This window comes from Macaca fascicularis, chromosome 7 (genome assembly GCF_037993035.2).
Source record: "Macaca fascicularis isolate 582-1 chromosome 7, T2T-MFA8v1.1".
NCBI classification, from domain to species: Eukaryota; Metazoa; Chordata; class Mammalia; order Primates; family Cercopithecidae; genus Macaca; species Macaca fascicularis.
Genome location: NC_088381.1, coordinates 102,803,039 through 102,825,509, shown reverse-complemented (window position 1 = coordinate 102,825,509; position 22,471 = coordinate 102,803,039). Strand labels below are relative to the sequence as shown.

At 39.9% G+C, this 22,471-nt stretch overlaps 1 protein-coding gene across 7 annotated transcripts in view; it reads right to left on the bottom strand.

Moving 5' to 3' along the window:
- Positions 1-21,915, bottom strand: part of SRP54 (signal recognition particle subunit SRP54) — a 98,558-nt gene extending 76,643 nt beyond the window's left edge. For 2 of the 7 annotated variants that reach the window (XM_065547494.2, XM_015453252.3), the window contains exons 1-4: positions 21,673-21,892; positions 9,390-9,500; positions 6,570-6,661; positions 5,208-5,292 (exon numbers count right to left, since the gene is read on the bottom strand). In XM_065547494.2, the coding sequence (XP_065403566.1) occupies positions 5,208-5,292; positions 6,570-6,661; positions 9,390-9,467 (255 nt within the window). In that variant the 5' untranslated portion in view covers positions 9,468-9,500; positions 21,673-21,892. Of the gene's footprint in view, positions 1-5,207; positions 5,293-6,569; positions 6,662-9,389; positions 9,501-20,625; positions 20,716-21,672 lie in introns of all 7 variants that reach the window. The other 5 variants (XM_045397526.2, XM_065547490.1, XM_065547492.1 and 2 more) reach the window with 5 other exon arrangements.
- Positions 21,916-22,471: the final 556 nt, after the last annotated feature.

The following is a 22,471-nucleotide window of genomic DNA, read 5'->3' as shown; positions in this document are numbered from 1 at the left end:
GGTCTCATTCTGTAACCCAGGCTAGAGTGCAGTGGTACAATCATGGCTCACTGCAGTCTCGAACTCTTGGGCCCAAGCGATCCTACCATCTCAGCCTCGTGAGTAGCTGGAACTACAGGCGTGTGCCATGATATCTGACTAATTTTAGTATTTGTTTGTAGAGACGGAGTATTGCTATGTTGCCCAGACTGCTTTTGAACTCTTGGCCTCAAGCAATCCTCCAGCCTTGGCCTCCCGAAGTGCTGAGATTACAGGTATAAGCCACTGTGCCTGACCCATTTGCTCCTTTTGTGCCACAACAGCAGAGCTGAGTAGTTGCAACAGAAATCACGTGGTCCACAAAGTCTAAACCTTTGAGAGAAAGTCTACCAAGCCAACCATAAAAATTACATAATCCATATTATACCTGAATTTCAAGGAAAGCCATGAGATAGAGAAGAGAGAAAAATACATTTTCTCATACCTTTCCTAAGCATCAACCTCCCCTTAGGCAAACTTCTGAAACAGGCAAAATCTGTCTTAAACATAAATCCACTTCCCTTCCTCATAGATCCTTTCAGTACACTGATGCTGCTCCACATTCACCTCCATTTTCTATATGTCATGGCAAAATCTCCCAGCTCTCTATGGACCCATTATTTGGAACATATGTTTTACTAAATAATTTAATAAATTTGTCTTCTCTTTCTCCCACTCTTGAGAACAGCTGTTTTCAACTTCTTGGTCTCAGAGCTTCTTTATAATCATGGTAGTTTATAAAGGTTAGCTGTAATATAGAATCTAAAACCATATAAACTTTTATACTCTGTTACATTAAAATCTGTGATTCCATCTTGCATTTTAAATGAATCTTATACTGGTACATGATCTTGTAATATCATGTGCTAGTTATTCACAAAACATTGGTTCACTGAGCTAGGCAGATCTCTCTTCACTGACATATTTCACTATACATAATCAAAAAACTTCATTCATTAATATCAATAGTGACTCTCATCAGAAAAGTAAGTAGTGTGATACTGTCAAACTCATGACGGAGACAGATGATAGACACAAGTCCTTTTTATTTTTATTTTAGATGGAGTTTCGCTCTTGTGGCCTAGGCTGGAGCGCAATGGCGTGATCTCAGCTCACTGCAACCTCTGCCTCCCAGGTTCAAGCCATTCTCCTGCCTCAGCCTCCCAAGTAGCTGGGATTACAGGCATGTGCCACTACACACGGCTAACTTTTTTTATTTAGTCAAGACGGGGTTTCACCATGTTGGTCAGGCTGGTCTCAAACTCCTGACGTCAGGTGATCCACCCGCCTCGGCCTCCCAAAGTGCTGGTATTACAGGCATGCACCACTGTGCCTGGTGGCTTTTTTTTTTTAAGACAGGTCTCGCTCTGTTGCCCAGGCTGGAGTGCAGTGGCGTGATCTCAGCTCACTGTAACCTCCACCTCCCAGATTCAACTTAACCTCCCGAGTAACTGAGTTTACAGGTGTAAGCCACCGTTCCCAGCTAATTTTTGTATTTTTTGTAGTGATGGGGTTTCATCATGTTGCTCAGGCTGGTCTCAAACTCCTGGGCTCAAAGAGTAGTAGTCCCAGCTACTAGGGAGGCTCAGGTGTAGGGATCACCTGAGCCCAGCGAGGATGAGGCTGCAGCAAGCCATGATCACACCACTGCACTCCAGCCTGGGCAACAGAGTAGGACCCTGTCTCAAAACAAACAAACAAACAAACAAAAAAACAACAGTGGTGCATGCCGTTGGTCCTAGCTTCTCTGGAAGCTGAGGAGAGAAGACCGCTTGAGCCCATGAATTTGAGGCCACAGTGAGCTCTGATCATGCCACTGTACTCTACCTTGAATGACAGGGACTCTGTCTTTAAAAAAAAAAAAGAGTTCAGAAACTACTAGTATCGTATGGTGCCACTGCCTTGATTCATACTAGGGAGTTTTACCTACCATTGTTTTCAGTGCAAATGTCAACACAGTACAAAAGTCAAATAGTGTCTTAGTATTATGGAAATAATTTTGACCTTGTTTTGTACACCATTGCTCTAGACCATAAGCATCTGTGTATAAGGACCAGTTTTATTTATCTCTGCTGTCAGCAGCATTTGGCATACTTCCTGAAATAAAGTAGGTACTCAATAAATGCTTCTTAATAAAGCACCTGATGCTCCAGAATTGCCTATGGTTATGAGCCCCTAACAATAAAAATTTCCAGCCAGGCACAGTGGCTGACACCTGCAATCCTAACACTTTGGGAAGACAAGGCAGGTGGATCACTTGAGTTCAGAAGATCAAGACCAGCTAGGGCAACATGGCAAAACCTTGTCTCTACAAAAAAATGCAAAAACTAGCTGGGCATGGTGGCATGTATCTGTAGTCCAGCTACTTGGGGGGCGCTGAGGCAGGAGGATTGTTTGAGCCCAAGAGGTTGAGGCTACAGTGAGCCATGATTGCACCACTGCACTCCAGCCTGGGTAACAGAGTCAGACTATCTCTTTTAAAAAAAAAAAAAAAAAAAAGGCCAGGTACGGTGGCTTATGCTTGTAATCCCAGCACTTTGGGAGGACAAGGTGGGTGGATCACTAGGTCAGGAGATCGAGACCATCCTGGCCAAAATGGTGAAACCCCGTCTCTACTAAAAATACAAAAAAAAAAAATTAGCTGGGCAAGGTGGCGCACGACTGTAATCCCAGCTACTTGGGAGACTGAGGCAGGAGAATTGCTTGAACCCAGGAGGCAGAGGTTGCAGTGAGCCAAGATCGTGCCACTGCACTTCAGCCTGGCAACAGAGCAAGACTCCATCTCAAAAAAAAGAAAAAGAAAAAGAAAAAATTCCACTCACACTGTGCTGACCTCAGACACTAAGTGAAAAGCAATCAGGAAATGAAGAGTCTTACACAAGGAGTTTGGAGATCATACCTGGGTCTGCCACTAACTAGCTCAGTTTTCTCAACTGCAAACTGGTAAGTACGAACAGGATAAATTCTGACCTCTTTTAGGTCTGAATTTCTTTTTTTTCTTTTTTTAATTAATTAGTCTAGTGGAGTAAATGAAAATTACATACTTGTCTGAGATACACAACTTTTTCAAAATCCTATCAGTGCGGTTGGTACCAAAACAGTAAATATATTCAGGCCGGGCATGGTGGCTCACGCCTGTAATCCCAGCACTTTGGGAGGCTGAGGCAGGTGGATCACTTGAGGTCAGATGTTCGAGGGTAGACTGGCCAAGATGTGAAAACTTGTTTGTACTAAAAATACAAAAATTAGTTGGGTGTGGTGGTATGCACCTATATAGTCCCAGCTACTCGGGAGGCTGAGACAGGAGAACTGCTTGAACCCGGCAGGCAGAGGTTGAAGTGAGCAGAGATCATGCCATTGCACTTCAGCCTCAGTGACAGAGGGAGACTCAAAAAAAAAAAAGAAAGAAAATATTCATACAATGTGGGGGGAAAAATGATTGTAGAACTAGTAGCCATCTATTGCTCTAAAAAAATTTTTTTTGTTTTTTTTTTAAGACAGGGTCTCACCCTCTCCCCAAGTCTGGAGTGCAGTGGCACAATCATGGCTCACTGCACCCCTGAACTCTGGGGCTCAACCAATCCTCCTGTCTCAGCCTCCTCAGTAGCTGGGACTACAGATGTGCACCACCATGCCCAGCTAATTTTTGTATTTTTAGTAGAGATGGGATTGCACCATGTTGGTCAGGCTGGTCTCGAACTCCTGACCTTGGGTGATTCACTCACCTCAGCCTCCCAAAGTGCTGGGATTACAGATGTGAGCCACTGCACCCAGCCTGCACCAGTTATTTTTACCAATTTTTTTTTTTTTTTTTTTTTTTGTAGAGACTGGTTCTCACTGCATTGCCCAGGTTGGTCTCAAACTCCTGGTCTCAAGGAATCCTCCCACCTCCGCCTCTCAAAGCACTGTGATTACAGGCATGAGCCACTGTGCCTGGACTAAAATAATTTTTTTAACAGCTCCTTTCTTTTTTTCTTCCACAACTGAGCCAATATATATATATTTTAAGCTCTAAGATTTTCACCATAATTTGCATGATCAGCAATAAGATGAGGCAGGGGCAACCAGCTATATTTACTACTTGAAAATAAAACTTTCACTAATTTAAAATTGCTCATAATCTAGGCAAGAATTGGGATACTTGGTCTTTGCAAAGGGAATTCCTTACAAAATGAACAGTGTAGAAAAGAATATTTGCTATGTGTGACTTTGCCATATAAAAGCAGGACCATCACTAAGCAAATCACGATAGTGAAAGAAGAAAAACTTAGGCCTTTTTTTTTTTTTTTTTTTTTTTTTTTTTGAGACGGAGTCTCGCTCTGTCACCCAGGCTGGAGTGCAGTGGCCGGATCTCAGCTCACTGCAAGCTCCGCCTCCCGGGTTCACGCCATTCTCCTGCCTCAGCCTCCCGAGTAGCTGGGACTACAGGCGCCTGCCACCTCGCCCGGCTAAGTTTTTATATTGTTAGTAGAGACGGGGTTTCACTGTGTTAGCCAGGATGGTCTCGATCTCCTGACCTCGTGATCTGCCCGTCTCGGCCTCCCAAAGTGCTGGGATTACAGGCTTGAGCCACCTCGCCCGGCCAAACTTAGGCCCTTTCATCAACCAATCTGTAGTGAAATTTCACTCATCGCATCTTGGTTTTGGCATTTTTTGCAGGAATAGTACTAGCCATCATATCTGCACTCGGAATTATGTATATTCAGTAAAGTCTACAATAAAAATAGGTCCTGACCAGGTGCAGTGGCTTATACCTGTAATCCCAGTACTCTGGGAGGCCAAGGCGAGCAGATCACCTGAGGTCGGGAGTTCAACACCAGGCTGACCAACATAGAGAAACCCTGTCTCTACCAAAAATACAAAATTAGCCAGGTGTGGTGGTGCATGCCTGTAATCCCAACTACTCGGGAGGCTGAGGCAGGAGAATCACTTGAACTCGGGAGGCGGAGGTTGCGGTGAACCAAGATCACGTCATTGCACTCCAGCCTGGGCAACGAGAGTGAAACTCCTTCTCAAAGGAAAAAAAAAAAAAAAAGTTCCTCAGAAAACTTAATAATCCTTTCATTAATATGTTAATACAGATGAATATTCCATAAAGACATGTTAAAAATATTCTGAAATATGTGTAGTGCTAATGTATTTTTATCCACCGAGTATAGAATCACAGCACAATCTTCATATACTTTTACCTTCACAAGTTCTTTAAATACAGCATGCTGAATCATTTTTCTTTTGTTAAGACCAGATGCCATCTCTTCAAGATCAATAGCAGACCTTTATGATGGTGGTTGGTGATTGGGATGGGGAGGAGAAAATCAGTTAAGAAACTCTAAGAAACAAAAGCTTCTGCTCCAAAGAATGTACGACTATTCATTCATTCATATTAATAGTCTTCCAATTAACATGCATGTAATTACTACAGATTCGTAAGTCTATATCATAAAGAGCTTTAGCCATGAAGTATTAGACACAAGACTTTGGTTTTCAAGGATTACACCTGAAAGTATAAATTTGTCCTAATATCACCACAAAGAACTAGTTTTATTTACTTTGCTTGCAGCTTATATATTTTACATATCTTTACAACAGAAATCAGGACTACTTTCTCTATTTCTTCTTTTTTTTTTTTTTTTTTTTTTTTTTGAGACAGAGTCTCGCTCTGTCGGCCAGGCTGGAGTGCAGTGGCATGATCTCGGCTCACTGCAACCTGTCTCCCAAGCTCAAGCAATTTTCCTGCCTCAGCCTCCTGAGTAGCTGGGTTTACAGGCGTATGCCACCATGCCCGGCTAATTTTTTGTATTTTTAGTAGAGACGGGGTTTCACCATGTTGGCCAGGCTGGTCTCCATCTCCTGACCTCATGTTCCTCCCGCCTCAGCCTCCCAAAGTGCTGGGATTACAGGCATGAGCCACCACACCCGGCTACTTTCTCTATTTCTAAATGCTTAAATGCTGGTAGTCCCACAACTAATCTCAGTCTAACAATACAAGAAGAAATATCTAAAGCATGATAAGGGATAAGATTCAAGCAGTTAACTCAGCTACCTGTATTGTTCTGTGTGTCTTGCCAACTCAGTGCCTCTCCCAATGAAAATGACAACTGAGACCACATACATTAATTTCTCATTCAAATATGAAACAGAGAAACCAAAAGGAGAACGAAAGAGAATACAGCTCTCCAATAACGGTTAATATCATCTTAAGCCTAAAAAGAATAAAATGGCAGTACTTTTCTATGAAAAACCTGAATTGTTAAAAGGCTTTATATATTAAAATACTACACAGTATTTAATTAAATCCATCCAAATAAAAGACTAGTAAAATAGAAAAAAAAATGTAATTAAATGAAAACCACATGTAGTTTATTCTTTGAACTATCATTATGGAAACATATTACACATGCTCTCGCTGAACATATGAGCTCTCACACAGCACTTTTCCAGTGCTGCAGAGCAGAAATGATTCCTGATATAGCAAACACTTCTAATTAGCACTTCTTTCCTGTAAACTAAACTTAACTGTGCCTGTTTTTTACCTGATTTATTTAACTTACTTAACATTTTCTCTCAGTTGCTTCACTAGTTTAATATTAACATCTGCTTCCAACAAAGCGGTACAGACTTCTTTTAGCATAGCATTCAATACCTGAAAATAAAGAAATAAATGAAATTTAAAGTACCCAATGTATTAAGTTCCATAAAAACAATGGTTGATCAATTATATAACCATAGCTTAATAAAATAATACCACAATACTGGGTTTTTCAGTTAGTTCTGAAGAGAAAACTTTATTAAATGTAAGTCATTTTGTCAAAATAAGAAACCCCATTTAGTTTTACACACCCAAGTATTAATTACCACAATTTTATTCCTATGTAAAAGTAAGTATAGGCCGGGCATGGTGGCTCACGCCTGTAATCCCAACACTTTGGGAGGCCGAGGTGGGCAGATCACTTGAGGTCAGGAGTTCAAGACCAGCCTGGCCAACATGGCGAAACTCCATCTCTACTAAAAATACAAAAATTAGCTGGGCATGGTGGCATGTGTCTGTAATCCCAGTTACTCAGGAGGCTGAGGCTGCAGTGAACCAAGATAGTGTCACTGCACTCCAGCCTGGGCGACAGAGTAAGACTTTGTCTCAAAACAAAAAACAAACAAAAACAAAAACAAAAAAACAAAAAAAACCACACATACAAAGTAATAATAATAAAGACAATATTCAAGCCAAAAAAAGTTTCTACAAATAGATGTTGCCTTTGATGTTTTCTAAGTTACTGAAGAGCTCCTGTTGTTATTACGTAGTGGTATATAGTCACAATATTTGCTTTTCTTTTTTTCTTTTTTTTTGAAACGGAGTTTCGCTATTGTTGCACAGGCTGGAGTGCAATGGCATGATCTCGGCTCACTGCAACCTCCACCTCCCGGATTCAAGCGAATCTCCTGCCTCAGCCTCCCTAGTAGCTGGGATTACAGGCACCTGCCATCACGCCCAGCTAATTTTTTATACTTTTAGTAGAGACAGAGTTTCACTATGTCGGCCAGGTTGGTCTCAAACTCCTGACCTCAGGTGATCCACCCACTTCAGCCTCCCAGAGTGCTAGGATTACAGGTGTGAGCCACCATGCCCGGCTTAATATTTGCTTTTCTTAAAAACTGGACAACTGTGGAAGTAAATGTGACAGAAGAAAGTTAGCCAGTCTTGTCACTTTTACTTAGAGCAGCAGAATACAGCTGGAAAGGAGGCTAGCCTCTATTAATAACTTATTATCATCATATGTTTGTTGAATTGCAAGGCACTGTAGTTAAAAGGTCATAAAATTAAAAGTCTTAAGAAAAGATGAGGCTTTAGCCACTCATGTATATAAAGTGCTCACACACTAGAATGTAAGCTCTATGAGGGTAGGAATTTTAGTCTATTTTGTTCACCACTGTATCTCTGGTGCCAGCAAAAATGTCTGCAAAAACATAGGCCCTCAATTATTTGTTGAATGAACTCTCTCCTTCACCTCACTTTGTATGCCCTACAAGGAGAGGCTTATCAGTTTTCTCTATCCCTCATTAAAGGAGTCTGATAAAACTGGAACTGATCTTTCACTAGAGGGCTTTCTCCTTGTTAATTAGCTAGCAGCACAGTATCAAGAATAGAGAAGCTGCCAATTTAAGCAACAGCTGTTACTCTACTTCCCACCAAGAACTCCTCCCCCGGTTTCCTTTCCTTTCTACTATAAACACAAAGAACATAAGGGCTACCCAACAGGGAAAACTGTTTGGAAAGTTGTTTTATTTATTCTGAAATACAAGACCAAAAATGATTTAAGTTATGATTCATTATTTAATAAGAAGTATTAGAAAAAGCCCTGTATGAGGAATTAGGAAAAAAAAGGTTCTAATCCTGGTTCTTCCAAATAAATAATCACATGAAACTGACTTTCTGTTTCTGTTAAATAAGAGGCTGAACTAAATGATCTCTAAGATGGTCTCAAAATTATTTAATTCCATTAGCTTAGTGTTGAGATCAAATTCTACGTAAGAATTAGTTTTCTAACCTCCAAGTTAGAAAGTTCATTTGATACTTAAAACTATTTTCTATGGTAAATGCTATTTTCCTATTTTACACACTAAGGGATCTGAAGTTGAGTTGCCCAAATTTACATCGTGCAGCTACTAAATAGCTACAGTGGGACTCTAAACAATGCCTTCTAACACCAAATTCAGTACTTGCCCATTGTTAATACAAAATATAAAGTATACTTGTGAACCATAGTCATCTTTTTCAATTAGTAAACCATTAAGATACAATCTGTGGGAGACAAATGGAACAAAGAAATATCTTAAAACAATATAGCCAGGAAGAAAAGTATTTTAATATGATCTAAGGAGTGGCTTACAAAAATCTCCAAAAAACTGAAGATTTCAAAGAAAGTGAATCAAAACAGACAAGATGGAAATGCTAGCCTTTTACAAAACTGCTAAATAAAAGTCACAAAGAAAAGGACAGATAAACACAAGCCTAGCCAAGAAGAAAGAAGCAGGGTAATGAAATTTTAGGTCTTTATCAACAGAGAAAACAAAAGTACAGTTCCAGATTTAAGACACTTTCAAACGATAAAATATGTCATTTTTACATGTAAGCTAAGGTCAGTTTTGTTTTGGATTTTTTTTGGAAAATTCTTTATAGAAAGTTGAAGTAAATTTGAAGTTGTAGTTAATTTCTCAATAAAACACTACTTACTGAATCCACTTCTAGGTTTCTGTCTACAAGTATTAAGTCTACATCAAAATACATATAAATACAGAGATTATTAATAAGCCATCTTCCCAATGCTAGTGATAATATACAATCATATGTATTTTTCATACAATATTTTACATACCTCTTCATTGATAATGGTGGCATTACTCAACGAGCGTAATGCTGATGTTATTTTTCTTCCAAGGTCTGCTAGAACCATCTTGACAGCTTTAAGATGTACTTACGAAGAACTCTGGAGAGGAAAAAAAATTAAATGAAAATAATCAATTTCATTTTCCATGACTGAAGAGTTCTAAAGAGTATTTCAGTTCAAATCACTCTAGTGTTTAGATACTGTAATTTCACCTTCCATAGCCTCAACCTGTGCTTAAATACAGTCATGTCATAAAGATAAAACTGCCACTTGGTTATGATGCCTTATATTCAAATACTTAATTGGAATCTTGCATATGAATCAGCAAATTTAACATGTCAAATAATATACTTTGAGGAAATAATGACAAACTCACATTAAATGTGTTCTTTTTTTTGGCACAATACTTATACTGAATTATGTATCATACACATTTTTAAATTAAAAGAGAAAAATAAGGTGAAATCTTCAGGAATATTGCCTAATTTCCTACATTAAAGGACTCTGCAAACTATTTTGATTCTTGCTCCCAAGCAAAAAAAAAAAAAAAAGAAAGAAAAAAGTTTTAATAACTTTTCTAGTACAAAAAAGCAACTGTTGAGCTATTAGCTATATTAAAGCACTGTACTAAGTGATTCCACATACATTATTTCATTTTATTCTTCTAACCACAAAGGAAAGAGGTATATTATTTTACTCTTTTTTTTTTTTTTTTGAGACATGGTCTTACTCACTGTCACCCAAGCTGGAGTGCAGTGGTGTGATCGCAGCTGACTGCAGCCTCAACTTCCTGGGAGCAGGCAATCCTCCTGCCTTAGCCTCCCAAGTAGCTGGGACCACAGATGCCTGCCACCATGCCCAGCTAATTTTTATTATTTGTAGAGACGCGGTCTCACTATACTGCCAAGGCTGGTTCTCTTCCTATTTTAAACCTGTTTCTGATTCCAGGAAAACTCTAACATAAGATAACAATTTAAGTTATCATTTATTATTAATAAGAATTACTAGAAAAAACCCTGGATGAGGAATTGAAAATAAAATTCTAATCCTGGTTTTTCCAAAAAATAGTCACATGCAACAGACTTTCTGTTTCAGTTAAATAAGAGTCAAAAACCCTTTCCAGCTCTAAAATCTTACTATTTTATAAAGTATTATATATTAGATGTACTTACTACTTGTAAGGATGCAAGGGCTTATGGGTGATAAACAAGCAAATATGGTTTGTAGTCCCTGCCCTCAAGACGCTTATTTACTAGCTGGTAAGACAAGGCACATAAATGAACACTAAAATAAACACTAAGAGAGAATTCCTCCTGTTTGACTGCTTACTATCAGGGACATCAGCTTTTCTTGCCTTCAAACTGAAACAATGGTTCTTTGTGGGTCTCAAGCATTTGGATTAAAAGAACATCAATGGTTCTCTGAGTTCTCAGGCCTTCAGATTCAGACTGGATCTACACCATGGGCTCTCCTGGGTCTCCAGCTTGCCAACTCATCCTACAGATCTTGAGATTTAAGTCTCCATAACGGCCTGAGCCAATTCCTTATAACAAATATCTATCTTTATATCCATCTCTCTACATATATATTTATACACACACACACACATTCACATACTTTATTGATTCTGCTTCTCTGGAACAAGAAAAAAAAAAAAAAGAAATAGGAAGAAAAAGGCCAGGTACAGTGGCTCAAGCCTGTAATCCCAGCAGTTTGGGAGGCCAAGGAAGTAGGATCACTTGGGCTCAGGAGTTGGAAACTAGCCTGGGCAACATAGCAGGACCTCATCTCTTGAAAAAAAAAAAAAAAAAGTAGCCAGGCATGGCGGCATGTGCCTGTAGTTCCAGCTACTAGGGAGGCTGATGGGAGGATTGCTTGAGCTAAGGAGGTCATGATCACACTACTGCACTCCAACCTGGGTGACAGAGTGCAACTCTGTCTCCAAAAAAAAAAGAAAAAAGAAAAGGAAGAATTTTAGACTAAGGCAGAGGGTACAGGCTTTATTGGAAAGACTGAGTATGAATTTGGTCCTGAAATAATAGTAGAATTTTAGTAAGTGGAGAAGACAAAAAGGAATTTGAGGAAGATGAAATAGCATAGTCAGAAATGGAGAGAGAGACAAGTCTGGGACACACTTATGCCTTATATATGCACTGTACTTATGGATCACTGAGCATTATTTAGGGGACAGGAAACAAAACATTCAGGTCAGGACAGAGGGGTATACAGTTAGAAGGAAACAGAGATTTCAAAGGGCTCTAAAAACAAGGTCTGGGGAATATCAATTTTCCAATATGAACAATATTAGCAGAAAAGGTAACTCTTCAAAACAACTGTTTTGGTAACCCTTCTGAGCTAATGTAGTCTAATTTAGTCAACCAAGATTATCCAGACTAGATCCCCTCTACAAAATACACAGGGGATTAAAAACAAGAGAAACAGGGCCGGGCGTGGTGGCTAACGCCTGTAATCCCAGCACTTTGGGAGGCCGAGGTGGGTGGATCATCTGAGGTCAGGAGTTCGAGACCAGCCTGGCCAACATGGCAAAACCCCGTCTCTACCAAAAATACAAAAAAAAAAAAAAAAAAATTAGCTGGGCATGGTGGCAGGCACCTGTAATTCCAGCTACTCGGGAGGCTGAGGCAGGAGAAACGCTTGAAGATGGGAGGCAGAGGTTATAGTGAACTGAGATCGCACCATTACACTCCAGCCTGGGCAACAAGGGTTGATACATCCGTATTAAAAAAAATAAATTTGGGGCTGGGTGCAGTGGCTCACGCTTGTAATCCCAGCACTTTGGGAGGCCGAGGCGGGCGGATCACCTGAGGTTGGGAGTTTGAGACCACCCTGACCAAAATGGAGAAACCCCGTCTCCATTAAAAATACAAAATTAGCCGGGTATGGTGGCACATGCCTGTAATGCCAGCTACTTGGGAGGCTGAGACAGATGAATCGCTTGAACCTGGGAAGTGGAGATTGCGGTAAGCCAGAGATCGCGCCATTGCACTCCAGCCTGGGCAACAAGAGCGAAATTCCGTCTCAATAAATAAATTAATTAATTTTAAGACAAACAGGAAAATTAAATAGCTGACTCATTCACCATAGAGAAAGCAAAGAGGTGAGAGGAATCAAAAAAAGGCAGGAAGGGAAAATGCATTCGAGGACCTATCACTGGCAAACATATATCCCAGGCTGAGCTATAAATTAAACACTACACTTTTACTCAAGTACAATTTGGTAATTTAGAACTTTAAAAAAACTTACTACCAATACTTGATGAAATTGAAAAAAAATTGCTTACCATAAGATTTTTTTACAATTACATTGTTACTTAACCTGAGAGCCAACTACTTCATGGAAAAGATCCAGGACTTATTTCTTATGCCATACCCATTATACAAAATAATTATTGATCCTTAATTAATATTCTTCATTTAAGAAATAAGATTCAGATGTTTCAGTTCATATCCTTTACCGTGGTACTGGGAGTGATATAATCCTATTCATGACACCACAATTAACTTTTTTAGAGGTCATGTCATAAACAGATCATCCTTCATTTTAAAAAGCTGTACTAGGACAAGCATGGTGGCTTAGGCCTGTAAGCCCAGCCCTCTGGGAGGCCGAGGTGGGCAGACTGCTTGAGGTTGGGAGTTCAAGACCAGTCTAGTTGACATGGTGAAATCCCATCTCTACAAAATATACAAAACTTGGTCGGGTATGGTGGTGCACTCCAGTAGTTCCAACTACTCAGGAGGCTGTGGCAGGAGAATCACTTAAACCCGGGAAGTGGAGGTTGCAGTGAGCCGAGATCACATCATTGTATTCCAGCCTGGGAGACAGAGTGAGACTCCATCTCTAAATAAATAAATAAATAGATAAGCTATACTAGTTAACTTTTTTGGGGGCAAACTCTAGGAAGTGTCTTTAACTTTTTTAATTAATTTATTTTAGATTCAGAGGGTACATGTGTATATTTGTTACATCAGTATACTGTGTAATGCTGGGGACTGGGCTTATACACGTATGACCCAAATATTGAAACTTGAACCCAAGACGTACTTTTTCAATCTTCAGTCTCCTCCCAAACTCCCCCATTTTGGAATGCTCTGTGTCTACCATTTTCATCTTTATGTCCATGTGTATCTATGTTTAGCTCCCACTTATAAGTGAGAAGATGAGATATTTGATTTTCTGTTTCTGAATTAGCTCTCTTAGGATAATGGCCTCCAGCTCCATCCATGTTGCTGCAAAGGACATGATTTCATTCTTTTTATGGCTGCCTAGTTAATTCTTAAATATAAATCTAACTTTCCATGTTAACTGGTTGTTTTAAATTAAAAAATTTAAAAAACTTCTGTGAGGTTTTCCAATATACTTTTCCTTCTGTAAGTAGTTACTGGCAGTATATTTTAAAACATTTTTGCCTTAAATTAAAAAATATATATACTTTATTATATAATACATGAATACATATAGTTTTAATACATAAAATAATAAAATCTCTCTGGGCCCAGTGGCTCATGCCTGTAATCCCAGCACTTTGGGAGGCCAAGGCGGGTGGATCAACTGAAGTCAGGAGTTCAAGACCAGCCTGGCCAACATGGCAAAACCCCATCTCTACTAAAAACACAAAAATTAGCCGTGGTTGGTGGCACATGCCCAGAATCCCAGCTACTCGGGAGACTGAGGCAGGAGAATCACTTGAACCAGGAGGTGGAAGTTGCAGTAAGCCGATATGGCGCCACTGCACTCCAGCCTGGGTGACAAGAGCGAAACTCCGTCTCAAAAAAACAAAACACAAAAACAATAAAATAAAATCTTGCATTTCAGTAGAGAAATAAGAACATCTAATAATACTTTTCATTTACAGTGTTTCCTCTACAGTGTCCAAGGATGATGTGTTCCTGAAAACTCCGTGTTAGAATTTTGCTTAAAATCTCAATACACACAGATGTAAAGTCCGCAGAATGGACTGTAAGGCCCCCTCAACATACATACACACACACACACACACACACACACACACACACACGAATGATTTTAATCATACTGACCTCCTAGCCATTGCCGCTACACATTTCCACCTCAGTGTCTCGGTACTAGCCGGCATGCTCTTCCTCTGCTTGACAACATAACTCCCTCCCTCATTTCCTTCAGATTTGTCCAGATGCCATTACTCAATGAGGTCTTCCCTAATCACTTATTTAAAACTGCAACCCCCTTCCCTATATTTTTTCCTATTGTTCTATTATCAACTGACATATGGCTTATTTATATTATTTGTCATCTATAATCTCACTATTGAAATGTAAACTGCAGCTAGGCACGGTGGCTCATGCCTGTAATCCCAGCACTTTGGGAGGCCGAGGTGGGTGAATCTCCTGAGGTCAGAAGTTCGAGACCAGCCTGGCCAACATGGTGAAACCCCGTCTCTACTAAAAATATCAAAATTAGCCAGGCATGGTGGCAGATGCCTGTAATCCCAAGTACTCAGAAGGCTGAGGCATGAGAATCACTTGAACCCAGGAGATGGAGCTTGTGGTGAGCCCAGATCGTGCCACTGCACTTCAGCCTGGGTGAAAGAGCAAAACTCCATCTCAACAAAAAAAAAAAAAAAAAAGAAAAAGAAAAAAAAAATTTAACCTACATAAGGGCAGGGATTTTTGCCTCTTTTGCTTTCTCCTGTGAGTTCACTGCTTTATCTATCCTCAGTCTTACATAGTAAATCCTTAATAAAAATGAACATTATGAATGAATGAAATGATGTATTTAAGGCCTTAGGGAAAAAGTGAGACCAAAGAACTAAAGTCATGAAAGGCATTGCAAATACTTGTTAAAAGCCACCAAAATAAATCAATGAAGATAATATGATGAATCAAAAGAAAATCAGTAACTTGGGTAATTTATACTGTACATTAAATATATCTATTTGTCATTACTTATAATTCTTCTTCAGAATTTCCCTGTCATGCATTTCCAACAAGATACTTAAAAATTAATCTCACCTTGTTCTAATATGTACAGTAAAGTGCAAAACACCTTTTGTATGTTAATAGCTAAGCCTTAATCTCAGATTGGAGTAATCTACAATTCAAGGACACTCTCAAGATTCTCTTGCCTAACTAAAACGAATTTATAGAAATCAATCTGGATATGCTAGAATTTCACAAAAGAAGAATCTCTACTTAGATGGGGCTTTTAGAAAGGTAACAGATTAGCACACAGTACTTTTCTACAGTTGAACATCTATTACCTCAATCCACTCTTACAACAATTTTACGATATAAGTAGGATAGGGAATAGAACAGCCATTCCCTGCCAAAAAAAGCAAAATGACTTCCCACAGTCCTTTGGCTAGAGTATGAATGATGCTTTAAATTATAGGGCTGAATATACCTGCTGGAAACTGCAAGGACAAATTTTGCTGCTATGCCATAATGGGAGAAATCATATTTTAATCATATTTAAAGATATATATTCCTCTTTGTGAAGGCATAATTGCAACATTCACAAAGACATGGTAAGTATCACTGCAATCAGAATAGTACATACAAGGACTGATCCTGGCTCGAGTTACAGGGTCTTCTAACTGGGGTCTGACTAGGATTTAGATAGTGAGCAATGGAAACAGGCTGAAGTTTGGGGTGCCCTAAGTAAGGTAAGCACAGGGCCAAGTATCACACTTACTGCTGCAGTGTGAAGTACTGGAAAGAGCATAGACTTTGGAGTCTGACAGACTTAGATTCAAATCCTAGCTCTGTTATATACTGGCTATGTTACTTTGGGCATTTACTTAATCTCTCTGAGCCTCACTTTCCTCACTTGCAAAATGGAGATAATACCATTACCAAGGTAGATACCTTGAACACCTGTTGTGAGGATTAAATGAGACAATACGTATAAAGCTGTCTTCAAAAACCTAGCAGATTAACTATTAACTTCCTTTCTTTTTTTAATGATACAGAGTATCTATCTCTGTATTATCTGGAGTGTAAGTAAGGTGGACATTTTCTGAACAATCTTACTAAAGTGTCTGTCCCATCATCCAGGAGCCACTCCTGGTATCTTTAAAATTTAGTGCCAATTACAACTGCCAGATTCTTATTCAACAGAAGCTGCAGTGTCCAAAAACCCACCTTCCTCTACATAAACAATTATAAATATTCATGTCAGATTTGTCTGATTTGAGATTATAAAACAGAGTCTAATGATCAGATATGTCAAATCCTATTACAACACAATCCCTACAAAAAAGTTCTTTTTTTATTTTTTGAGATGGAGTTTCACTCTTGTTGCCCAGGATGGAGTGCAATGGGGCAATCTCAGCTCACTGCAACCTCCAGAGCAGCTGGGATTACAGGCGCCTGCCACCACGCCCAGGTAATTTTTTGTATTTTTAGTAGAGACAGGGTTTCACCATGTTGGTCAGGCTGGTCTTGAACTCCTGACCTCAGATGATCCATCCGCCTCAGCCTCCCAAAGTGCTCAGATTATAGAGAGGCGTGAGCCACTGCACCTGGCCAAAAGTTCTTTCTTCTAAGTCCTTGTCAATGACTTTTTGAATCAATACTAGCCTCAAGAACTAAATATACTTAGAAAAATTACTTCTACATAGTATAATCAGCCTTCTGTATCCGGGGCTTCACAACCATGGATTCAACCAACCACAAATCAAAATGTTCAGAAAAAAAACTGTGCCTGTAGTGAACACGTACAGACTTTTCTTGTCATTATTTCCTTTTTTTTTTTTTTTTTTTTGAGACGGAGTCTCGCTGTGTCGCCCAGGCTGGAGTGCAGTGGCCGGATCTCAGCTCACTGCAAGCTCTGCCTCCCGGGTTTTTACGCCATTCTCCTGCCTCAGCCTCCCGAGTAGCCGGGACTACAGGCGCCCGCCACCTCGCCCGGCTAGTTTTTTGTATTTTTTAGTAGAGACGGGGTTTCACCGTGTTAGCCAGGATGGTCTCGAACTCCTGACCTCGTGATCCGCCCGTCTCGGCCTCCCAAAGTGCTGGGATTACAGGCTTGAGCCACCGCGCCCGGCCTCTTGTCATTATTTCCTAAACAATACAGTATAACGAGTATTTACTTAAGTATATAAATATGGTATAACAACTATTTACATTTTGTATTAGGTATTTATAAATGATCTAGAGATGCTTTAAAGTATATGGAAGGATGTGCATAGGTTATAAGCAAATACTATGCCATTTTATATCAGGGACTTGAGCATCCTCTGATTTTGGTCCTGGAATCAATCCCCCCAAGATACCAAGGGACAACCGTATACTTTTCTATAAAGTAGTCAAAGGCTAATAACCAGTATTTGCTTTTCTGACTTTAATATTAAATATTTTTCTTAATTCTGCACAGCATATGTGTTCACAGTCTAGGACCACAGAAAAGTAAATTTAGTTAACAAAATGGCCTGTAAGTATTGTATTTAGTAAAAAATATATATATATACACACACACACACACACACACACACACACACATATTTTTTTTTTTTTTTTTTGAGATGGAGTCTTGTTCTGTCACCAGGCAAGAGTGCAGTGGTGTGATCTCAGCTCACTGCAACTTCCGCCTCCCAGGTTCAAGCAATTCTTCTGCCTCAGCCTCTCAAGTAGCTAGGACTACAGGCACATGCCACCATGCCCACCTAATTTTTGTATTTTTAGTAGAGACGGGGTTTCACTATGTTGGCCAGGATGGTCTTGATCTCTTGACCTCGTGATCCGCCCGCCTCAGCCTCCCAAAGTGCTGGGATTACAGGCATGAGCCACTGCACCCAGCTTAGTAAAATATATTTTAATGACTAACTTTACAATGTTAATTATGACTTTCAAATTTAGGAAGTGTTTTTCATGCTGAATCTACTTATTCCACAGGGAAATAATTCACCTTTATGTTCTGTGATTACAAAATGACATACGTTCATTGTAAAAGTTGAAACATTACAAAAATATTTAAGGTAGAAAATATAATTCCCCTAATTCTACCAGCTCCCATACCATGGTAACAACCAATAATAATTTGGTATATATTAACATGGATTGTATTTTCTAGGTATATTAATTTAAGCAAGGTTTCCCAAGAATTATGGTTTTGGGGGGAGTAAAAAGGGGAGCAAAAATTAGGAAAATTCTTTTGTAAAATATGCTTGCTAATGCTAAAAACAGGCTTAAATGCAAAAGGCAGACTACAAAACTGCATATGTAATATAATCCATATTTTGTTAAACACAGTCTAAAAACAAGTATTTAAAAAATATTAGCCATCAGGGAATTGTAAATCAAAATCTTAATGAGATATCATCCAAATACTTGTACATGAATGGTCATAGCAGCATTATTCATAATAGCCAAAAAGTAGAAACAACCCAAGTATCTTTCAACTTATGAATGGATAAGTAAAACGTAGAATAAAATACAACGGGATATCAGTAGGCAATAAAAAGAAATGCAGTACTGAACACATGCTACAACATGGATTAATCTTCGAAACTAAGTGAAAAAACCCAGTCACAAAAGACCACATATTATAGTTCCATATGAATTGTTCAGAATACGTAAATCTATAGAGACAGAAAGTGGATTAACAGTTGCTTAGGGCTCAGGAGATGGAGTAAAATAGGGAATGATTGCTAATAGGTATGGGGTTTCTTCATGGGATGATAAAAATGTATGAAAATTGATTATGGTGATGGTTGCACAACTTTGTAAATACACTATAATCCTTTCAATTGTACACTTTAGGTGAACTGTGTAAGAGTTATGTGTGTGAGTTATATATATATATACATATATATATATATATATATTTTTTTTTTTTTTTTTTTTTGAGACAGAGTCTCTCTGTTGCCCAGGCTAGAGTATAGTGGCACGATCTCGGCTCACTGCAACCACTGCCTTCCGGGTTCAAGTGATTCTCTTGCCTCAGCCTCCCGTGTAGCTGCGACTACAGGTGAGTGCCACAATGCCCAGCTAATTTTTTGTATTTTTAGTAGAGATGGGGTTTCACCTTGTTAGCCAGGATGGTCTCAATCTCCTGACCTTGTGATCCGCCCGCCTCGGCCTCCCAAAGTGTTGGGACAGGTTTGAGCCATCCTGCCCAGCCAAGAATTATATTTTAATAAACTGTTAAAATAACATTTGTCATATCTGGATGATGAGCAACTAGCAACTTTTTTTTTTCTTCTTTTGAGGCGGAGTCTCACTCTGTCGCCCAGGCTGGAGTGCACAATCTCGGCTCACTGCAACCTCTGCCCTCTGAATTCAAGCGATTCTCCTGCCTCGGCCTCTCGAGTAGCTGGGATTACAGGCGCCTGCCACCGCACCCAGCTAATTTTTTGTATTTTTAGTAGAGATGTGTTTTCAACATCTTGGCCAGGCTGGTCTCAAACTCCTGACCTCGTGATCCACCTGCTTCGGCCTCCAAAAGTGCTGGGATTACAGGCGTGAACCACTGGGCCCGGCAATTTTTATTTTTCTTATACCTTTTTCTAATTTCCAATTTTTAGTAATGACTGAGATTATTATTAAGGGAAAATTATTTTCCAAAGTGCTCCTTGTGAGAATTACAGTGCAACTAGTCAACAGACTAGAGGTTGGGATGGAGCTGCCACTTGTATTCATTTACTCATTCATTAAACACCTACTATGTACTCCAGAAATTGTCCCAGCATGACAGAAGTTCTAACTCCCAATCAAATATAACAGTTTAACACAAGACTTCAAAGGATAAATAATGCATCATACCACCTCTGCCTTAACTTAGCACCAAAGGTTATATTCAATTATATCAAGAAGTATCAAGCAACTTTCTCTTCATTAAAGTAATTGTTTTTCAAATTTTAAAACTCATTTTATGTAAATACCACAGCACCAATTCATAGTTCTACAGCAAAAAAAGTATACCAAAAAAAGTCAATTAACAACAAGAGGTAATAACTCAAAACACCGGGAATCATTTCTTTATGATACTTTTTGGCTATGAGGTCAACCATAAAAGAATCTTTACACAAAATGCTACCAAGAAGAAAATTAAAACGAAAATCAAAAGAATTCCTTGGAAATGGTTGGCCTTAAAGTTGAAAAGAAAAAGGAAGAGTGAAAAATAAAAAAGGAAGAGGGATAAGAGGCATATGCTCAAGCCTTTCCCTTTCTCCATGGCACATAGAAGAAAATCAATTTTTAAAAAGCTACATTTATGTTTATCTTACTGTAATCCTGTGGCAGGTCCAGAATTTCCAAATACATCGGGTGAGAAGAGTAATCTGGAAGGAAGGCCTGAAGATGCTTTTGCATAATCTCTATATTAAGGTAGAAAATACCAGTTGGCCACATAAAAAAACTGAGGAAAAGGGATTTGAGGGAAATATTTCCCTCCCCTTTGGCATCACCATTGCTATGTTCTAGGCACTAAACCAAACCAAACCAAACCAAACCTCTTACCTAATCTCCTTTCTTCCTCATGACAAGCCTATTAGGTAGATGAGGATATTGAGGCTAGATTGGAATAGAAACTGGCTGAGGGTCACAAAGCACCTAAGGAGCACTTTAGCTCTCCCACAGCTTTCCATAGCTCTTTACACGTAACTAGTGTTTCTCATTACCCATCTTGATATCATGTATATTTATGTGCGTTAGCTTCTCAATAGCAGAGTTACTGTTATTCATTTCTGTATCCTTGTAGCCAAGAACAAGTATATATTTTGTTAAATTAAGCATATGAAACAATCAGGTGAGGATAGCATGAAGAAAGGCAGCAGGGGAAAGTTTCAAGAAATGGATGGTCGCAGCGTCAAATGGTACAGAGAGAGCTATCGATCTATCTTAAATCATTATTGGCATTCAACTGATATTCTATATTCATTTATTGAACGTCTACTACACGCAGGACATTGTGTTAAGCACTACACACACACAGGAAAAATAAAAGTCTGGTACCAGTAGAAAGATTTTCGGGGAAGTAGCCTCATCTAAATTCCTGCTCAGGAAAGCAAAACGAAGAGTCAGGCCTGCAACTGCCTACATCTTATTTGGCGCAGGTAAATCGGCAGACAACTCAAAAGGGTCACAGTGCATCTTTAATAAAACTTCTCATGGAAGACAAGGGATAAAGAAGAGCCACAGAACCTCAGTCTCGGTAACGACTGCCGGTGGCCAGGGAGGCAGACTTCCCCCAGAGCCTCTCGCCTCCTGAGCAGCGCTGGGGCTGCCCCTAGCTGCCCCTCCGTAGTGTGGGACGGGAAAAACCAGACACTTACCGCAAAAGACACCGCTAACGCCGTGGCCCTAAGGGGCCGGGAATTCCTTAGCGAGGCCCCACGCCGTGGGAAAAAACCCAAGAAAACTGGGAGCAGACAGACAGGTATGACCCCACAACCCAACTTCCCAAACTAAAAGTAGGGTCCCAACGCCCAGCACCGCGTCGCCAACTCCCACCAGCTGGAAAACCGACGAGTGCCACCGAACCTTCCGCCCAATGAGGAAACGTCACCACTCCGCGTAGTCCAGCCTTTCTAGAGGAGGATGCGCTTCCGCTTCCGGGGCACACCGCGGCGTTCTTTCTGCGCGGCTCCTGAAACAGTTTAGATGTTTATTTGCATCGATTGGCTTTTGGTTTCAGTTTCCTACCGCTGAATAACTGCAGTAGTAAAGTTAGTGGTAAAATAGGAGGCTGTCTAGGGATGTGATTTCGGGGGAGAAGTCATGCTTCGACGATCCACCTTAAGAAAAGTGATTAGGCGGAGCACTCCCAGCTAAAAGCGGAAAGATGAGAGATGGAGGTGTGACTGTAGGCAGAGATTCCCGGGCGAAAGAGAAACCTCCGTAGAGGGGTGGGACTTAGGGCTTCGCAGACTAGAGGCGGGTTCCGCGGTGGGTGGGGCGGTCTCTGCTTGCGCATGCGCAATGCCAACCAGTGCCTGTGCCTCTTGCTCTTACAACGTAAAATTTCCCACCGCGAAGCAGGGAGTGATGCTGCGGCGGCTTCGCATTGTGGTTCCTGCCGACCGCCAGGCGCTGCTACAGTGGATGCGAACTATCTGTAAGTGTAAGTGACCA